Source organism: Vicia villosa, linkage group LG2 (assembly GCF_029867415.1).
Source record: "Vicia villosa cultivar HV-30 ecotype Madison, WI linkage group LG2, Vvil1.0, whole genome shotgun sequence".
Classification (NCBI taxonomy): Eukaryota; Viridiplantae; Streptophyta; class Magnoliopsida; order Fabales; family Fabaceae; genus Vicia; species Vicia villosa.
Window position 1 is genome coordinate 204,790,267 of NC_081181.1, and position 21,046 is coordinate 204,811,312.

At 34.4% G+C, this 21,046-nt stretch overlaps 2 protein-coding genes across 2 annotated transcripts; both read left to right on the top strand.

The window, feature by feature from the left end:
• Positions 1-363: 363 nt before the first annotated feature.
• LOC131653670 (myosin-2) lies at positions 364-9,844 on the top strand. The gene is made up of 24 exons (XM_058923926.1): positions 364-1,436; positions 2,271-2,372; positions 2,471-2,614; positions 2,702-2,852; positions 2,967-2,994; positions 3,128-3,296; positions 3,663-3,726; positions 3,868-3,881; positions 3,971-4,055; positions 4,269-4,372; positions 4,483-4,621; positions 4,852-4,970; positions 5,359-5,511; positions 5,591-5,680; positions 5,784-5,861; positions 6,036-6,194; positions 6,379-6,576; positions 6,873-7,078; positions 7,154-7,289; positions 7,684-7,813; positions 8,031-8,141; positions 8,237-8,349; positions 8,806-9,018; positions 9,097-9,844. Exons 1-24 carry the CDS (start codon positions 1,023-1,025, stop codon positions 9,580-9,582), a joined length of 3,606 nt encoding a protein of 1,201 aa, XP_058779909.1. The 5' UTR covers positions 364-1,022; the 3' UTR covers positions 9,583-9,844.
• Positions 9,845-11,747: 1,903 nt separating this feature from the next.
• On the top strand, positions 11,748-20,466 carry LOC131653671 (uncharacterized). Its single transcript, XM_058923927.1, has 16 exons — positions 11,748-11,985; positions 12,075-12,173; positions 12,343-12,434; positions 12,813-12,913; positions 13,191-13,281; positions 13,904-13,962; positions 14,086-14,206; positions 14,658-14,726; positions 15,649-15,701; positions 15,810-15,918; positions 17,270-17,440; positions 17,520-17,678; positions 18,210-18,302; positions 18,421-18,606; positions 19,026-19,213; positions 19,704-20,466. The coding sequence occupies exons 1-16, from the start codon at positions 11,853-11,855 to the stop codon at positions 20,068-20,070; spliced, it is 2,091 nt and encodes a 696-aa protein (XP_058779910.1). The 5' UTR covers positions 11,748-11,852; the 3' UTR covers positions 20,071-20,466.
• The last annotated feature ends 580 nt before the right edge of the window (positions 20,467-21,046 follow it).

Below are 21,046 nucleotides of genomic sequence, written 5' to 3' on the forward strand. Positions count from 1 at the left end.
CCTTTCAACCATGCAATTTCCCATTCCACCAAAAGCAAACACAACAACACTACATGATCAAATCTCACCTTTGCCTCACTTCACCTCAAAGCATTACTATAGTAAATTAAACTCTAAGAAAATAATATCTTCTATTCATATTTTTCAATATTAGTTTCTCCCTATTCCTCCCATATCTAAACTACCTTTCCAACACTTTCTTAACCAACCACAACATACTAAAAAAAAAAACAATATTTAACTCATTAAATTAATATTATTCAATAAAAAATAAAAAATAAAAAAATATTAAATAAAATTAAATAAAATTACTATTATGACTATGGAGTGAGATCCAAACGGTTTTATGAAGGAAGAATCTTTATTGTTCCTTCCTTGGCCAACTCATCTGACAAAATATTCAAATTTTCCCAACAAAAAAATAAACCATCATCATCATCTTCACCACCATCACCACCAAACACTTTCAAGCTCTTTTTTTTTTTTTTGCACAATCACAAACACAGCAGAAAAAAAAGCACTTCAACAACAACAACATAAAATTCTCATTTTTTTTGGGTGTTTGGTTTTTCGTTAACATCATCATCATAATCATTATCATTATAACAATTTTCTCTTTCCTTTCTTTGAGGGAGGTTGTTTTTCGCAACAACCTCAACCTCCTCGCTTCCAACCTCGTAACTTTCGCTTTCAGTAATGGAATGCTTTTCGAGATTTGGCAAATGCATTTCTGGATTTTGTTTTTTCACTTTTTCTCCGTTTTCTATAACCACTTCATAACCATTCAAACCCTTATCCCTTTTCCTTTTTTTTTCTTCAACATTTTCCCCTTTTCATTTTCATTTGCATTTTCCTCTTAAAATCTCAAATGTGTTCTTCTTCAATTCCCCTCTTTTACACAATTCGCAACATGGGTCGGTGAAATCTTGACTTCGCCATGTCAATTTGAACAAAAAGATTCAATTTTTCTATTTGTTTGAAATTTTCCATTAAAAAAATTCATTTTTTTTGGTTTTACGAACATGATGTTATCAGCTTCACCATCTTCTCTTGCGAGAAGCTCTTTGGAAGAGATGCTTGAATCTCTTCGGCAGAGAGACGAAAGTGAGAAGCCTAAAGACCTACCTCCGGCATTGCCAGCTAGGCCGATGTCGAGAGGTAGGTTGCCGCCGGCGAGAAGGTCTTTGCCTAAAAGCTTTAAGGTGGATGGAGAAGGGCAAATGGGGCATAGGAGGAAAGGGAGTTTTGGGAACAAGAAGTTAATGTTGGATGTTGAATCTCCTTACGTGGTTGTGTCTGAAGAGAATTGTGTTAGTGAACAACCTTCACCTGTTCCTGTTTTTTCTGTTGCTGTTGATGATTCTTCTGTTGCTTCTGTGGCTCCGCCGTCACCGGAATTGGAGGAGGATGACAATGTTTCTTATTTCATCAAAAAGGTAATTGTGGACTTGAAATCTTTGTGTTGTTTGTTAATAATTGATGTTGGAACTTGCAGTGGTAACTAGGTTTTGGTTCAAGTTTTAACAGTGGTTTCTTTGTGTTAATCTGTTTCTTTTTTTTTTCCTTCATATATTTTATAGCACTTGAATTATGAAGGTTTAGATGTTTGGATTGAATGAAACTGAAAACAATTAGCATGAGTAAAATATGAAATGTAGTGCAAATAAAAACACATTCTACACATTTTAACAAGATTAAGGGTTTTGCTAAACAATGCCTTTAAGTTAAGGAACCAACATTTAAATGTATTCTACATGGCGAAAAACAACTGTAAAGTGGAAGCTCAGTTTTGTTGCTTTTGAATTTTCACGGTGGAATAGCATTCGGACGAGAAAAAACGTTGCTGGACGCAGATCCAAGAATATACTTAGATGATTAAAATTGATGCAAGGTTGTTTCTAATTTAAATTTAAAGATATCATTATACCTTGTTATTTATCTGCTGGTACATTGGTTCAGAGCCTTTATTTGGCTGATACTTCATATCGGCGGCACCCCTTAGGTTAATATTAGGCATAGGTAAATTGTGTGTCATTGATAAATCTAGTCCAACTTTCTTTCTGTTTCCGTTGTTTCCCCAAAGCCTTCCTATTGCTGGATTATGTTATTGAACTACATCAGAGTTACTTTGAACATATTATCAATTTAGTAATTTATGCATCAGTGGTATGTTTTGGTTTTGCATATTAACTATTGGCATGGATTTCAATTCGAGAGTTTGATGACATGTGTTTCTGTTAAACTTCCTTTTTGTTTTTGTTTTTCCACAGAAACTTCATGTTTGGTGTAGGCAACCAAAAGGGAAGTGGGGTCTGGGAAGAATACAATCAACTTCAGGAGAACAAGCATCGGTTTCACTCTCAAATGGAAATGTAAATTTCTAAACTATTCGTGTCATTGTAAAGTAGTATTCGATGTTGAATATGCAAGATAATAACATGCTATTTTTGTCGGCGAGTTGTTGCTGCAGGTTATGACAGTGGCTAGAACAGAGCTCCTTCCGGCTAATCCTGATATTTTAGAGGGTGTGGATGATCTTATACAGCTCAGTTATTTGAACGAGCCCTCGGTTGTTCACAATCTTCAGTTTAGATATTCTCAAAATATGATATATGTATGTCCGCTGCCATTGCTTGTTTATCTATTCAGATGATTATCTATATATGTTTTCTCATATTCTACTTTTGCGTTATGTATGCAGAGTAAAGCAGGCCCAATTTTAATTGCACTCAATCCCTTCAAAGATGTACAAATTTATGGAAACGAGTATGTCTCTGCTTATAGAAATAAGTCTCTTGATAGTCCTCACGTTTATGCTATGGTAGATGCAGCTTATAATGAGATGATAGGAGGTAAATGAAATTCCTCTTTCTTTCTCCATTTTTGAAATCGTTAGAATGTTGTTATATTGTATGATATATGATATGTTTTATAAAGGTTTTCTGTTTACTTGTTGTTCATTGCAGATGAAGTAAATCAGTCCATTATCATAAGGTCAGAACTCAATACATTAAAGGCTCTTTTTGTATATGTTCCTCAAATTGATAGCATCAAAATTTTATTGCAAAAAAGTAGACATAGTCACTTGAAAACTTGTTAATAATCTCGGTTACAAATTTGTTTGCAGTGGCGAGAGTGGAGCTGGGAAAACCGAAACAGCGAAAATTGCGATGCAATACTTAGCTGCTCTTGGTGGTGGAAGTTGTGGGATAGAAAATGAAGTTCTTCAGACAAATGTTATACTAGAAGCTTTTGGCAATGCAAAAACATCCAGGAATGACAACTCTAGCAGATTTGTGAGTTTTTTTGTTTCTTTTCATTTTGGCGAAACTTACTCCTGTTGTGTTGCTTTATTACAGTTCTGCTTGAAATTTGCAATTACGATCTTCCTGTTACTTTTCTGAATGCTGTGTAGTGCAGTGTTGTGAAATAGAAGCTATAGTAACACTAAAGCATTATAGAGTAATGGAATTAATTGCTATTATTGTCATGCGATACACTGTTTAGTATAAATTGTTGACAGATAACGACTATTGTAGTAGAATTTTAACAAACAACTATTTTCTGCAATCTACAATTGACTACATTGGCGGAAAAGTTTGTGGCTGGGGTATCTAATTTGCTGAGCAGTTTAATTATTTTTCATTTTTAATTTGCTTCAGGGGAAGTTGATTGAAATTCATTTCAGCGCAACAGGAAAAATGTGTGGGGCTAAAATTCAAACCTGTAAGCATGTTCACGTGAAATATTTTTTCCTAAAGTTTGTTCTTTTGTGATATCCATTTTTTTATTTATAAAGTCTACTGACTCGATTTATTCTAATGACTTCTTTTTCATACGCTGATTCCCATATGCGAACACAAACAGTTCTATTAGAAAAGGTAACACGTGGTTCTTATTTGAACATAAGTGTGGAACTGAAATATTTAACTTTCTCAATTTCTTATATCACGTTGTCTTCTGTCGGCAGTCAAGAGTTGTTCAATTGGCTGATGGCGAGAGGTCATATCACATATTTTATCAACTTTGTGCTGGATCTTCACCTGATATTAAAGGTGTGTTTTCTATACAACCTATTAATTAGTCGACATACTTCTATACTTTTTTCTCATCTCCTCTACTGTTTAATTTCTTACATGGAAATTCATTAACACCGATTTCCACATGCGAATGCATAGATTACATTTGCCTTTTGATTTCTTCATCATCTTAATTGAGCTAGCCTGTACGAATAATTACTCATGAAATCATATTCTTTTTCTATGCAGCTAGACTAAATCTTAGAGCAGCCAGCGAATATAAGTATCTAAATCAAAGTGACTGCATGACAATTGATGGGGTTGATGACGCGAAAAAGTTTCATAGGCTGAAGGTATATTATTTGACCCGTCATTTGTTGAATAATAACTTCAAGTTTCTTCACAGCCTCTTAAGATCTGATGTTATGTTTTTTCTCCTTCTGGCATCTGTATATTTCCCCAGAAAGCATTGGATGTCGTTCAAATGTGCAAAGAGGATCAAGAGCGAGCCTTTAAAATGATTGCTGCGGTATTGTGGCTGGGAAATATATCATTCCAAGATAATGATAATGATAATCACATTGAAGTGGTGAACGATGAAGGTAGGATAAATGTGCATAATGTTTCTAAATGGGCTATTTGCACTTTATCATATTTGTTTGTGTTAATTTGGTGGCACTGATTACTCGAACCTAGTTGGAATTGGAACTCACTTGGATTTTTACTATTGCCATATGTTGCAATTATATTTTATTTTGATTTTCCTGGACAAGGCCAAATATTATGAAAATAAATCTTAAAAGTGACTTTTGTTTATATTTTCTGTTGGCAGCTGTAAGCAACGCTGCTTCGCTGATGGGTTGCAGTTCTCAGGAGCTAATAACAGTATTATCTACACATAAAATTAAAGCTGGCAAGGATACTATCACCAAAACACTGACATTACGACAGGTCCATTTATTACTTGCCCAATTCAGTTAGGAAATGTTTGTTGCCATTTCTTTAATAAAAACCGATCACTTTTAGGAGTTTAGATCCATTTGTTACAGTTTTTTGAAGGAAAAAAGAAGAATCTGAGAAAAAAAATCTAAAGACTATTTAAAATGAGAAACTGTTTTGAGTAGCTTTTCTTGAACCTTTTTAATACATGTTTGGTTTTTATAAATTCATTATGATAATCAAACAGAAAATAGTTTCTGCTTATGTTAAAAATCTCTAAATTTTTTAATGTCTTAATACTTTTTTCATAATCTGTAACAAACACGTTGGGAATCCATTCTTTAATTTTTATAGCTAGTAGTTGTATTTCATTAGGTCTAACATCTGATTCAATATTCAGGCAATTGATGCAAGAGATGCATTAGCAAAATTCATCTATGCCAACTTATTTGACTGGCTTGTAGAACAAGTTAACAAGTCACTTGAAGTTGGTAAACGACGAACTGGGAGATCTATAAGTATCCTTGATATTTATGGGTTTGAGTCATTCCAGGTTTGCAATTTCTATTAATGGGCTTATTGTTCCTTAGATTATATGTATATGTTCTAATAATAATTTAATTTTCCTGTAGAAAAACAGCTTTGAACAGCTTTGCATAAACTATGCCAATGAGAGGCTTCAACAACATTTCAATCGGCATCTGTTTAAATTGGAGCAGCAGGTCAGTGATTATGTTAAGCTTCAATTTAAATTAAAAATTATGAAATAGATGGCATTCTTGAGTAGGCTTGATATGCACCACAACTTATATGTCTATGTTTCAGGACTATGAAATAGATGGTGTTGATTGGACCAAAGTAGACTTTGAAGACAATCAGGAGTGTTTGGATCTTTTTGAAAAGGTATTCATATGGTTTAAGCTTTCTAATTTTTTTGCCTAAGCTTGCATCCATTTTATGGACAATATGCATTTATATTTTTCAAAAAATAGTGTTCTGGTCTCAAAACTTTGACTCACGCTAACATTAGTCTGTGAATTAGTATAAACTCATTATGTACTGTTTGTAACTGTGCAGAAGCCTATTGGGCTACTCTCTCTGTTGGACGAGGAATCAAATTTCCCAAGGGCCACTGATCTAACACTTGCCAACAAACTTAGGCAGCACCTTCAAGCTAATCCCCGTTTTAAAGGGGAATGGGGAAAGGGTTTCAGTGTTTGTCATTATGCAGGAGAGGTTAGTAACTTCTCAGTACTTAAGATGCTTTGTCATTTGGTTGCTTTAAATTTTATTTGTTGCGTTATTTTTAATAGTCAAATTGATCCTTCCATTTAGTATGTATGAAATACACTTCCTCTGCTGTTTCGTTTTAACTTTCAGTTGTTATGTTTCTGATTATTCTAATCTGGTCTTCAATCAGGTCGTGTATGATACAAATGGCTTTCTAGAAAAGAACAGAGATCCAATGCCTTCTGATTCTATTCAACTACTATCGTCATGTAGTTGTAAACTGCTGCAGTCGTTCACCAAGTCGCTTAACCAGTCTCAGAAGCAATCAAATTCTCAGCATGTAGGTGCTTTAGATTCACAAAAGCAGAGTGTTGGCACAAAGTTCAAGGTATTCTTATAGCAACTCTTGACCTAGCTTTACATCTTTAATATTTCCAAAGAAATGATTTTGACATTGTTGATTTGTTGGTTATAACTGTGGATGCTGAACTTAGATAAATGACATTGATAAATAAGAAAAATGGCATAACTTGAGGTGAATTAGGACCAAAGTAGCACCGACAAATGTAGTTAAATTCAAACACTTATATTTTCTTATATTATTATCAGTCTATGTGCCGATGTCAATGCCGTGCCTGGTGTCCGTGCTTTTTAGATTAGGACTGACATCTTTTTTTCTATTAGGGTCAATTATTCAAGTTGATGCATCAGTTGGAGAGCACGACGCCTCACTTTATTCGCTGTATAAAGCCAAATGCTAAGCAACTTCCTGGCATATATGATGAAGATCTTGTTATCCAGCAGCTCAAGTGTTGTGGAGTTTTGGAGGTTGTTAGGATTTCAAGGGCCGGATATCCTACTCGAATGACACATCAAGAGTTTGCCGAAAGGTAATGGTGAAACCAACTATATTCTTGGATCAGCTTTAGTAGTATGCTGATATATACATTCCTGCGTATATTTAGGTATGGCTTTCTGATATATGAGGCTTACACATCTCAAGATCCGTTGAGTGTCTCGGTTGCTGTTTTGCAACAATTTAATATCCCTCCTGAAATGTACCAAGTTGGCTTCACCAAACTATATCTTCGAACGGGGCAGGTATGTCAAAGTAATTTTGTGTTTTAACGGTATATAGTGCAAAGAACCGTGGTATTGGTGGATGGTTTGTGGTTTCGCTGGCAATCAGATTTATGCATGGATTAAACTGTATGGTTTTAGCAATTTTCAGTGGACCCTAAATATAATTCATGGTTTATGGTTTTGTTTATTCATTCAAAATTTTAGTTACAATTGATTTGAGCTTATTGTTGATACGTAGGAAGTTATTAACTATTCATTTCACCACGATTATTTTGTTCTGAAATTTCATTGCTTGACTAAATCTTTAATTATATATTGACTTCAAATAGCTTTGTTTTAGCTGGTTTTTATATCAATTCCTAAAGTGGTTTCTCTGATGCGATCACTCTTGTGTTTTGGTTGATTTTTGTAGGTTGGTGCACTCGAGGATAAGAGAAAACATGTTATGCAGGGTGTACTCGGGGTTCAAAAATGTGCTCGCGGTCATCAAGCTCGCAGTCATTATAATAAACTTAAGAATGGAGCGGCAACTTTACAATCATGTAATGCATGGATATCAATATTAACTTATTTGCATCAAAAGTTTTCAGCTGGCTCTTCGTTTTATGCACTTTTTCTATTTTTTTGTACATAATTTTCTTGTTATTTTGCAAAAAGAGTAGTTAATATTAAACAAAAAGAATCGTTGGTACTTTTTTGCTTAACCTCGGTCGTAGTTTGTGTGCATATATCTTAATTGTTATTTTGATTATATTGTAGTTGTTCGTGGAGAAATTGCGAGAAGGAAATATGGTGTTATGGTGAAGTCTTCTATAACTATTTCTTCTGAAAATATTGAGGAAATACAGGCTATCATAACACTACAATCTGGTTAGTGTGTATTTTTTTGTTGTTGTTGTAAAGTTTATACCTTTGGTACACGCATGACATATGATTTTCTTAATATTCATTTTCTTTTTATGTAGTAATCCGTGGGTGGTTGGTTCGAAAGCATGATAGTAGATTTAATAAGTTCAGGAAATATCTTGAGAATGGAAAATCTAGGCGAAGATCGCGTTCGAAGATTCCAGAAGACAAGGTATTTTACTATGCATGTTATTATTTTAAAGGAAAAAAAGCAATAAACTCTAATCATATGTCCTTAAAGTTAATTTAGATAAAGTCATTGATTTGCGTCTTTTTAAGTTGATTTATACATGTAAATAGTATTCTCCTTTTTATTACCGTTCAACTAAATTGTCAATTTGGAGTTTCAATCCTAAAGTCATGTATTTTTCAGTTATTTCGAACCCATCATTTTAATAAGACAATTGTTTTTGGAAGTGTTTGATATGAAAAATCCTTTAAGGCCTGATCGGTTTCCGAAAGGGTTTTTTGTTTTGCACTTTTTCCTATTATTCAGAGATTTGTACACGAAATAGCGAAATATGAGTTCCCTGCCCTGTGTCTGGTTTGATACTGAGTATTGAGTTCCATTAGATTTTGAAATTCTCAACCTTTCAATGTGATAAATGGCTTGTTCTTTTTTTAACAGGATTCACCGAAAGATCGGGTCCAAAACCTGCCTTCGGCTTTAGCAGAACTCCAAAAGCGGGTTGCCAAGGCCGAAGCAACTATAGAGCAAAAAGAAGAGGAAAACACCGAGTTGAGGGAACAGCTAAAACAATTTGAGAAAAGGTGGATTGAATACGAGAAGAAGATGAAAACAATGGAGGAAATGTGGCAGAGACAAATGTCATCTTTGCAAGTATGTTTTCTGTTTGTTAACTGTAAGCTTATGAAACCTAAAAATTTTATGGAAAATTCTAATTGCAATTTCATGCAGATGAGTCTTGCTGCTGCTAGAACCAGCCTTGCATCTGAGAACGTGAACGGTCAACCTTCAAGACATGATATTGCACCTACATTGCCTTTCTGTTATGATTCTGAGGACGCCACGTCAATTGGATCTCGAACGCCTCGAACTCCCGGTTGCAGCACACCTTTGAAATATACTAGCAGTCTTTCTGAAGCCAGAGCAACAGTGAGAGACGGCCACAGTACTTTAAGCAATCTGATGAGAGAGTTCGAGCACCGCAAACAGACGTTCGATGACGATGCAAGAGCTTTGGTTGAGGTTAAATCAACAGGGCATTCTACGCAGCCGAATGCCATTGATGAATTGCGGAAACTCAAACACGTGTTCGAAGGGTGGAAGAAAGATTACAAGACTAGATTAAGGGAGACAAAAGCGAGAATTAAATTAGGGAATTCGGAAATGGAAAAAAGTCGGCGGAAATGGTGGGGGAAATTGAGCTCTAGAGCACTATAACATTACAAAATGTTCTCTTTGCCAAAACAAAATTGGAAAATGATTGTTACACTAGTGTGAACTAGTTGGTGAAGGGAAAATGTATTGTAAATCTATCAATTTTGTTACATGGTGGAAATTGTGTTGTATAGCTGTAGTAGTTTAGGTTTGAATAGTTGTAATGAGTAGTCTAGTTTTACTGTGTACATTTTTGTTGTTACTGTAATGTAAAACATTGCCTAAGGGTATAGATAGTGAGTGTTCATATCTTCATTGTAAGGAATATTCATGACATTTGTTTGGTTAAGTAGATAGAAAACTTAATTGCAGGTAAAAGAGTTTTCTCTGTTGAAATTCTCTCATTTTTTTCTTAATTGCATGTTTCAACCATAAAAAATGAGAAAATATAGGAAAGATAAAATTATATAGAAAAGAAAGAGATTGAATTGGATAGCCGAGATTGAATTTAAATATGTTGATATTCATTTAAGGAAGGTTGTGTCGAAGTTTTTTTTTTAGCAATAACCAACGTTTTCAAATTAATTACACAAACAACCAATTTTTCAAAATATAGTCAGGTTTGGAAAATTAGTATACTGCGCCACCCCAGATGGCACCTATGACCTAATTTTGTATGTATGCGCCACCCCATGTGGCGGCTAAGGTCATCCATAAAGTAATGCGCCATTCCAAGTGGCACGGCGCCTATGTATATCAATTGCATGTATGTGACACCCCATGTGGCTCCTATGTGTATTTGCGTTTTCTATAAATACAACTTCCATCATCCACCATTTTTTCACATTTCTTTTCACTTTCTCTCTAATTTCTTCTTCATGGCACCTGACGTGATTTTCAAAAGGGATGAGTATGTTTGTTTCTCTGCTGTCAAACCCCATATTAAAATGAAATTTTGGAACATCTATCCTATGAACCATCTTAAGAGGTCCATTATCCACTGGTTAGCAAGGGAGTCCGAAGATGGTGAAATCATCCGAAGAATTCAGAGACTTAGAACAACCACCTCAATTATGACATCAAAACTAGATTTTGGTGGGATGAAGTCAAAAGTGACAATGATGTATGTTCTCTGATGCATGACACTGATGATATTGTTTTGACAGTTGTGATATCTTAGATATTTTATTGCGTTATGTATTTTTATTTGTTGTTTGTGTTATTGTTTTATTCTCGTTTGCGTTTGTTTAGTTGTAACAAATATGTTTAAGGAATAAATAAAGTTTAGTTGATTTCTAAAAATATATTACAAAGAGTGCATACAATTATTAGGTTGCGGAGCTAGTTCCACGATTGAGACAATTATTTCGATTGTGTCCGACCTGACGACATATACTGCACTTCTTTTCTATTTTGTCAGCTACATCCATTTCGGTTCTAATATGCACGCTGTTTGGACGACCTTTCTTCTTTCTTCGCATTCTGTCGTTATGCCAAACTACTTTCCCTTCATACGCATGCCAGTAATCCTCTTTTGCTATCACTTTAAAAACATTGTTGTATACGTCGAGCAAAGTTTCGGCCTTGTAAGTGGGAGATAGCAGCGTTAAGACATCTCGGTGAGAATATTTCATTTTACTCCCTTTAATTTTTAATATTATTAAAAGAAAAAAAAACGCAAATACACATAGGAACCACCCTTTATGACTCCTATGTATAAAAGATATACATAGATGCCACCTGGGATGGCACATTACTTTATGGATGAACATAGGCGCCACCTGGAGTGGCACATACATACACAATTTGGTCATAGGCGCCCCCTAAGATGGCGTATGCACTCTATTGGTTTTCCAAACCTGGTTATTTGGATAAATATTTTGAAAAGTTAGATATTTATGTAATTAATTTTAAAAAGTTGGTTATTGCTGAAAATTTTTCTGTGTCTAACAAAAAAGGATAAAAATCATTTAACGTTGCTAACTAAAGTTTAATTCTGGGTTATGAGATGTATATAAATTTAATGTCTAAAGTAGTAGAGTGTCAAAAAAAAAAATGAACCGAGCCGAACCAAATGAAGTAAAAATCTATATAATTTAATTATTAATTTAAAATATTTTAAGATATATTTTAAGATAAAACAACACGAAAGCCCATTTAAATTTCGGGTTAGTTGTTTGGGTCACGGGTAACCCGCATTTAAAAACACAAAGTTTAACCAACCGGCCCTAATAATTATCAAACAGAAATCATTCATTCGTCCCTCACACCCTACCACCTTATAAACCCGAGCGCCGCCATTCACCGCCGTCGAATCTTCTCCGGCAGCAGCCATGGCGACTCGTGATGGCGGCATCAAGTCATCCTCTATTAATGGCGTAAAAATGTACACAATAGCTTCACAGCAACCCTCACTTGCTTCATGGGTTACAACAAAGAAGCAGCAATCTCACCGCCCTGTCAAAAGTACCTCTCTTCACCTTTTTCAATTCTGTTGCTCTTTTCCTTTTCCTTTTCCCTAATTCATTGTTTGTTTTGTTTTCGTTTTCCGTTAGGTTATACTCAAAACGTGCAGCTTATTGAAGACCTGAGGTTCACTACTGCAACAACAAAGATTAAAGCAACTCCTGATGGCGAGTTTGTCATAGCTTCAGGTGCACTAGTAATGATTAATTCGGAACGGTTACTTGATTTTGTGTAGGATATGGAAATTTGTTCAGTATTTGATTAGATGAAACCATAGGCATTGTGGGAAGTTAGGAATGATATATATTAGGTCAAAATTCATGGCATTCATGTTGTTGATTTGATTCAATATTGAAGGTATATATCCGCCGCAAGTAAAAGTGTATGAGGTCAGGGAACTGGGACTAAAGTTTGAAAGACATTTGGATTCAGAGATCATTGATTTTCAGGTACTTTCATTATAATTACTGAATGGTTCATGTGGCACTAGTTGCCAATTATCCAATTGTTTTTGTGCTTTATTTCGTTTATATTGATATTGATATTACTGTCTCATTTGTGTTTGCAAGAAATCCTTTACAAACGAATTAGGCGGTTGACTTGAGTTTACCAATGTATAGCTATAATCTTCTAATTTGATAACAAGTTTTTTTTTTTTGGTGTAGATTTTATCTCATGACTATTCAAAATTTGCATTGATATTTGATACTAATGTTTCATTTGTGTTTGCAAGAAATCCTTTAGAATGAATTAGGCAGTTGACTTGAGTTTACCTATGTATTGCTATAATCTTCTTATTTGATAACTTAATATTTTTTCTGGTGTAGGTTTTATCGGATGACTATTCAAAACTTGCATTTTTATGTGCTGATCGCTCTGTTAATCTACACGCAAAATATGGAAAGCACTACAGTTTGCGAATACCAAGGTTTCTTCCTTAGGCTTTATGTATGTGTTTGTGTGTGTGTATTTTGCATTATTTAAGATATCATTCAATAGAAATTATTTGCCCATACTTTAAAATAATTTCCTTTGTAATACTTGGTCAATGCATTTCTTTATGTATTTCTAGTTTTTACGAGTAGCTGCAACTGATTATTTGGGTAAACATGTATGTTACTTTACGCAACCTTGATAAAATCAGATTTTTTGGGGGGTCAACTCTTACAAGTGCGGTAACACAACTTGATGTTCTCTTATGACAGGATGGGAAGGGATATTACTTATGATGATTGGTCTTGTGACTTGCTTTGTGCCGCCTCTTCCCCAGATCTGTACAGAATTAACTTAGAGCAGGTGTTTAGCTTTTAACTTGCTATTATTGTAGCATCACCAGTATCATACAAATGTTCTTTTTCAGATTGGTTGAATTTTGGTGCAATAGTAATTAATAAATATGGAAATCTGCTGTATAATAATTATCCTTAATTCCATGTTTAAATTATTGTTTAATTATTTTCATAGATAATCTGGAATTTTAGAGAAAATATTAGAAATGGAAAAGCTGTTGTATGATTATCCTTTAAATCTGACTCCATGTTTAAATTATTTTTTAATTAATTTTATTGATAGTTTGAAATAGACCCTTATTAAGCTTTTCTGAGTGAGCTGTTGTAACTACTCCTATTACAAGAATAGACCCTTTGAACTACACCAATCAAAGGGGTTAATCTACAACCCTGTAACTTACTGAGTGAGCTGTTGTAACTTCTCCTATCACAAGCTGCCACATTGGCAGAACATTCTAGAAAGTAAGCTTGAAAGAATAACAGAAAAATAACAGCTAGTAGCCATGAATGCTATTCTAATAATACATGACAACTTTTGTTCTCTATCTTGTAATCTTCATCTCTCTTTTATAAAAGAAAACATATTTGATTTTTCATATCAATGTTTGCCTACTTTTCTTACTTGTCAGGGGCGATTTCTCTCATCCCTTAACACACAATCCCCTGCATTGAATGTAGTTTGTCGAAGGTAAGCAGTGGAACTTAAATACTGATTTTTCCTTCTTTATTTTCTTCATTCATAAAAGCTTTGCATATTTGTTTATGTACTCTGTATTGAATTAGTGGAACTTGAATCTTACCTGAATTTTAGCAAGCTTCATGGGTTAGTTGCCTGTGGTGGTGAAGATGGTGCTGTGGAATGCTTTGATACACGTGTGAGATCTTCTGTTGGTAGAATTGATGCTGTCGGACCTAGTGGCGATGTTGACCAGGTAGCATTTGTTCTCTATCACAGTAGACTATTTTAAGCCCTATATTGTTGATCCCAGATAACGGTGGAGAGCAGCCGGCGGATCCAAAACTAGGATAGTATTTTTGCGTGTAGTCGGAAGACTGCTATTATAATTATTTTACTACAATTACATAATTTATACTATATATACTAACAATATAATATTACTTTTTAGTCATTTATATTCAGTATAAAAAGTTATGATAATATGATTATTTACACTGGAAGGGCTGAAACTGTTATTATGAAAATATGATAGATCACAATCTTGTGTACATGGCCGCTAACCATTTATGTGCTTTAAGAAGTTCCATTTAGGCTGGAAACGTCTAACTTTCTCTTGTTTACATATCATAATTGAATCTGAGGATTTGAATTTCTTAGTAAATTTTGTTTTGTTGTAATTGACATCTAACTTTCTATATTTGTAGGAGGTCACAGCATTAGAGTTTGATGGTGACGGGGGCTTTTTAATGGCTGTTGGAAGTAGTGCAGGAAAGGTATGGTTCTATTTTTATTGCAGTTTATTATAATTCAATAGCCAAAGAAATCTAGAAAAGGTGATATAAAGAAATGATGGTTTTGTATGAGAGAAGATTGAAGAGAGAGAAGTCAAGATAAAGTGATAGAATGAGAAGGAAAGATCTGTTCGTTCAGTTCAGAGTTCTTACGAAGCAAGTGAGCTGTAGAACCCTTCTCCTTGAAACTCATGGTGGGTAAATCAAGTAGAATTATAAATCACTGAGTTTGTCCTGCATGTCATCAAACCTGCAAAAGATTGTTTTGGTTAGAGTGTGAGCTTACCAAGCTTCAGCTGGGATGTGACCTTTTGAGTGGCATCTTTTCTCCAACAAGGAAAAGGTTTTAGTTCCATGTACTTGGTTCAGGAATGTGGCACTGGTGTATGTGATAAGGATGCTGTGCTAATGTTATCACAGTAAATGATTTGACGGTGATAGGCATTTACAGTTCTGTAAGCTTAGTTTTAATTAAAACAAGTGCTTGATTTTTGGACCATAGTAAGTAGATTGGGTGTTTTAGGTTGCCTAAGTAAATACTGGATTTTGATGTATTTTGGGAATGCTGTTATATCTCTAACAGGCGCTATGATATCTTCGCAGTCAGAGAAGATACGCTATTATTCCTTACACTGCCCATAGATTCATGATTTTTTGTCTAGAAATGATAAGGACTTACAGTCTCTGCAGAGATATAGCTGATTTAAGTTGTGATTACAAAATGGATATAGGATAACCTCTCCTGGCAGGATAGAATAAGGAAAAGTTATGGAAAAGTTTTCTGTATTTTTTGTAATTGTTGTGGTGTCACAGATTCACAATGTCACTATCTAAACTAAATCTCCATGGTTATATTTTCCCCCTTCAACATGGTTATTATTTACTTTTAATATTGCACATGCAGGTACTCATCTATGACTTGCGCTCATCACTTCCTGTACGAATACAGGATCATATGTAAGTTGGCATCCTCATTTTAGAGATATGTTTGTGATTTATTTGTATAGCATATATATGTGTGTGTGTGTGTGTATTAATGGTTGTTGGTTAAAAATTGCCATGCAGGTATGGCAGCCCCATTTTGGATATTAAGTGGCATCGTACTCTTAACTTTGAACGACCAATGTTGATTACCAGTGATAATCATGTCGTTCGGATATGGGATCCTGACACGGTAGGTGAATTGGTTCCTGTTCTCATATTTTCTGACTTGACAGTTCAACACCTCCAAATTCACCTCTACCCCATTTGTCTTGGTTGTTTTCAATTTTCATTTATTAAGTTTGCTTGTTCTAGTGTCTGTTATTTTTAATCATATACATTCTGTTAGGACAAAGAAATATCAATAGTGCTGGAAGACATGATAATTTTCAAGCATTCCATATGATATAATAATTCATAGAAACATTGAATGACTTTTTCAAATGTAGTGATAGTGGGAGATTGGCTGCTGTAGGCTAAAAAAGAGATGATGGATGTTGGAAATTTTCAGAAATAAATATTAGGTTTGAGTTATAAATTTTGATTAATCAATCGACAAAAAAGTTGAAGTGTAGAATAAATAGGCAGAAATGTCGGACACTAAGTTGAATATTATCAGAAGTTGTGTTCAGATGTTGAGGAAATTAATAAAAATAATCCTTATAATCCTTATAATATGGAAGAAATGAAATTATTAGCATATGAGTGGATAAATCCCTGCATTCAATAAGACGTGTTTGGAATATCTACCATACCATACCACATCCTATCTTTTGGAGATAATTGTTGGGACATGTCAAACTGTAAAAATATGATCTTAGTGTGTTACTTTGTACAAGTTTTACTAACCAGTGTTACAAATTAAAAACCACTGAGAAAATGCTGGAAACCATGAGAAAAGAAAGTAGGAAATGGAAAAAGAGAATAGAGCAACTTTCTGTTTCTGAGAAGCGGTTAACGTCTTAACTGAACTGTACTGGTTCTGCTATAGTGTTATGTTTTATGTTAGGGAACCAATTCAAACTCTTGACAAAATTTGTAGCTTCTCTAACTATGTAGCAGCTGATATGTTAATTTTGACTGCTAAACATAAGCTAGGTGAGTCTAGTAAGCTATTATCAGTAAAGCAGTTCGAAAATCCTTTTTAGAAGATTATAATAACTATATTCAAGTCAGAAGTACCTTCATATTGTGGTTTGCTTGTCACTTGTTTGTTACTTTCAACATATTTTTATAATTAATGTGTTTGCAATATCTACACTAAATTGTAAATTCATGCATGTTATGTTTAGATGGGTTTGGAATGTGATAAGTATCTAAACACCTGTGGAGCCCTCCCTTAGAAGTTAGCTATCAAGGGAGAAGAACCAAGCCACTTAAATACTCCACTCCATCGAGCATCCCATACTATTTGATATGGGACTTGGACACCCCAAAATACCCAATTCCCTTTCAGAATTGCCTTCCCAAGTGCAATTGCAGCATTTATATTTCTGCGTTCATTACCATTTGTTGTCATATGACTGATTGTAATCTGTCTTCAGGGAGAGGGCTTAACCAGCATTGAACCGACAACAGGAGCAATAAATGACGTGTGTACATTTCCTGGTAGTGGTTTGATCCTGTTGGCCTTGGACTGTAGCCAAATACCATCTTACTTCTTACCATCCCTCGGACCTGCTCCTAAGTGGTGTTCTTCTCTAGAAAATTTCACAGTATGATCATAATTACTTCGGTATTTCTATTACACTACACTCTCTCTTTTGTTTATTGACATCATAACTATTTTTACAGGAGGAACTAGAGATGAGCGGTTCTACAACTATTTATGATAATTACCAATTTTTGACCAAGGAGGAGCTTGACAGGTTAAATTTGACCCATCTGATTGGCACCAATGTACTTAGAGCCTGCATGCACGGCTACTTTATTAATTATGCATTATACAAAAAGGTAGGTTGGCTTTGACATATTTTCTTATTCATGGAGACATATTTCACGAGTTCCTGAAATGCTGTGAACTTTATTTATTATTTTCCCCCCTATTTGTAAGCATCTTCAGTCTTTCGCCAAAATTTGTATGAAATGAAGTTTATAAAAATGTATTTACAAGCCTAATGGAATGATATTGTTAGGACAGTTGATAATGAGCATAGCAAAAAGCTTTTGCTAGTCTATCATAGAAGAAATATCATTTGACTACCTTTCGAGTTAGGTGGTTATATAATTCCTGTTTTTAGTTCCATTAGTTTGTTAATCAATATCTAGGTTGTTAAGGGATTTGGAAACCTATAGGTAAAGGTTTGTTATCAGATGGATCCACTGCTTGTTATACCCTCCCTCCTGTTACTTTGATAAATCTTTACCTTTATGAACAATCTACTATATCTTGCTTGATTAGAAAAATGCCATAATGGTTGTTTCTTAATTATTGCCAGACCTAGATTCTGCTTTTGTTCTCGTATATGACATTAATTCTTGCAGGCAAAAACTTTGGCGGATCCTTTTGAATTTGAAGCTTATTATGAACAGCACAAGCGAGATAAATTAGAAGCTGAACGGGCCTCAAGAATTACGGTTGACTGCTTTACTAAGCATTTTAGTTTTCTATTCATATTTGATGTCGTTAAGGGTGATTAAGTGGTTCATAATGAAATATTAATCCATGACAATGCATCAATCACGTTCCTTGCAGATCAAGAGAAAACTACCCAAAGTTAATCGGACTCTTGCAGCTCGCCTGCTTGAAACTGAAGATATTGAAAATGAGAAGAGAGATGATGTTGAAGAGAATGAAACTAAAAAATTATCCAAGAAAAAGAAAGGGCTTAGCATGCAAGATCTTGAAGATGACAGATTTAAAGATATATTTACAAATAAGGTACTTTGATCTGAAATGTGTTGGGATTTTTAGCCTTTTTAATAATTCATGTTCAACCCTCAGCCCTTTTCTATCCTGAAAAGTGAAGGTTCAAACCATCACTCCTAACTGCAACTTCCCTTTTTCCAACGGGCTGGATGGGATTTACTTTAAATCTCATGTAGTCCTAATTAGTGATCTATTGAAATTTTCTGCTTACAAAAATATCATGTTAAGCTCGCATTGATTGTCGCTTAGTTTCATTTAATGGTTCTTGTGGATGCTTGATTTAATCTTATGCTTCCAATGAGTTTTTTAACAAAAAATTCAAATTTAACTGCTGCATAAAAATAAGTTTTTTTTATGCATGGTTATGATGGCATCGTCTTTAAATGAGGCACGTTTCTCTCTGACATTTATTACTTCACATTTGGCTTCAGGAATTTGAGATTAATGAGAACTCTGAAGAATATCTGGCTTTGCATCCCATGGGTACTAAGAAGCAAACATCCTTGTTAACAGAGCATTTTGAACCTGTGTCTGATGACGATCGAAGTCAAGGCGAAGATGATGCATCATCTGAAGACGAACCTGCAAATAAAACAAATGAGAAAACTCGAGTTCCAAGGTGAGAATCTGTTACCAATTTGTATGGTTCCTTTTCCTATTATGGTAGGTAAATGTGTTGATTCATCATATTATTAGGTGCATTTTAATAGAGTTTCTGTAATAAATGACACTTCATATACGGGAAATAATGTGGAGTATCTTAATTTCGTTCTTTAATAAATTTACGTGTTAAAATGAAAATGTTGTGTTGGATGTATGGTAAAACTTGGCAAAATATGATTAGAAATGACAACAAAGATGGTGGAAACTTGGCTTAGGTGGTTTGGTCACGTAGAAAGAGGTAGATTCTTTATAGTAAAGAGGGCTTAACCAGCAAATGAAGGGTTGGAAAATCAATAGAGGCAGAGAAAAACTTAAAAAAATTATTAAGATTTAGAGATTAATGAGATAAAAAATATTATATATGATAGGACCTTATGATGTTGTTTGAACATGTAACGGAATTTAGTGAGTGTTTGATTTCTTAACCATTGTCACATACTGTGTAGGATGTATGAAATTAAGAATGAGCAGCATGCAGAGGCATTCTGGAGCCAAAAATCACTTGCAGCTGAGGAATCACTTCCTATGGGAGATAGAGTGGCAGCTCTCAAAGATGACCGAAGAACCTCTAATATTCCACGAGGTGTTAAGCAGGGTCCTGGAGGATCACGTGAAATAACCTTCACTTCTAGAAACAAAGCAACCTACAACGAGGATGACGGAGTTAAAGCGGAACCCCGGAAAAAGAGGGGAGTTCAATCATTGGGGCTCAAGCCACTGGGATCAGGGTTTAATGGTCGTGGTCGCGGCCGCGGTGGTGGCCGTGGCCGTGGGAGAGGAGGCCGTGGGCATGGCAGAGGAGGACGTCGATAGTGGCTTTATACACAAATATAAATGGCATTTGATTTCTTAGATCTTGCTTGATCTTTAAGGCAGTGTCGTTGGTTGAAGAACAGCGTGGTTACATAGCTGCATGACCTCTAATGATCATTGATACCTATCATCCTACGTCCTAATATAGTTTACTTGTTTACGTTTTTGTTCTCTCCATATATTTAGGATTCTCTATCAAGATAAATTTTGCTACCTGTTAACCTCATCTGACTTCTTACCTTGGTAAGGGGAAAGGGGAGGAGGTTTGAGTTGTCAATTTTGTAATCTCAATTGTGTTTTATGTAATCATGTCCACACTGGATGAGTTGTTACCTACTGAATATTAGTTTAGATTGAGAAAGAAATGCCAATAGAATGTGGTTGATGATTTCCCAATGTTTTTTGTTTATACATACTATACAGAGGAAATGATGTGAATTAGTATCTAACAAATCAGTACTTTTTACCCTTCTAGTATAATCAGAGTTATAAACATAAGATGATTTTGCATGATACCAGAGTTCAAAAGATTAGATAATAATGAAACAAAAACTTAAGAGACTAAGGAAGTAGCCATGAATATAGATAACATTGTTGTTTAGGTGAGTGTCTAGAATATTCTTACCGTCATTGATCATAGAGCTAATTTTGAACAATGAAAGTCTGTGTAAGAGATTGTATTTGAACTAAGATTTTTTTTTTTTAATTTCTAGATTTATTAAAGGATCCTTGTGTTTGAATTACATATAATTTAAATTCATTGATTCTTCAATGAATTTAAAAAGTAAACTTTTTTTTATATTAAGGATCAGAGGGAGAATAAGAGATTATTTACTCTTAAAAAGTAAACTTTTTCTTATATTAAAGATCAGAGGGAGAATAAGAGATTGTTTTCTCCTAATAAGTATACTTTTTATACTTATTTTTTATAAGGAATTGTATTTATATATTATAACCCAATACATATAATTGACTT

Bases quoted from the DNA above. Each gene is read 5' to 3' on its own strand.
- LOC131653671 (XM_058923927.1), top strand. From the start codon at position 11,853: ATGGCGACTCGTGATGGCGGCATCAAGTCATCCTCTATTAATGGCGTA. The intron at 12,914-13,190 runs GTTTCTTCCTTA...CTCTTATGACAG, and splicing joins TACAGTTTGCGAATACCAAG to GATGGGAAGGGATATTACTT. The intron at 14,207-14,657 runs GTAGCATTTGTT...CTATATTTGTAG, and splicing joins CTAGTGGCGATGTTGACCAG to GAGGTCACAGCATTAGAGTT.
- LOC131653670 (XM_058923926.1), top strand. From the start codon at position 1,023: ATGATGTTATCAGCTTCACCATCTTCTCTTGCGAGAAGCTCTTTGGAA. The intron at 2,615-2,701 runs GTATGTCCGCTG...TTATGTATGCAG, and splicing joins ATTCTCAAAATATGATATAT to AGTAAAGCAGGCCCAATTTT. The intron at 7,079-7,153 runs GTAATGGTGAAA...GCGTATATTTAG, and splicing joins CATCAAGAGTTTGCCGAAAG to GTATGGCTTTCTGATATATG.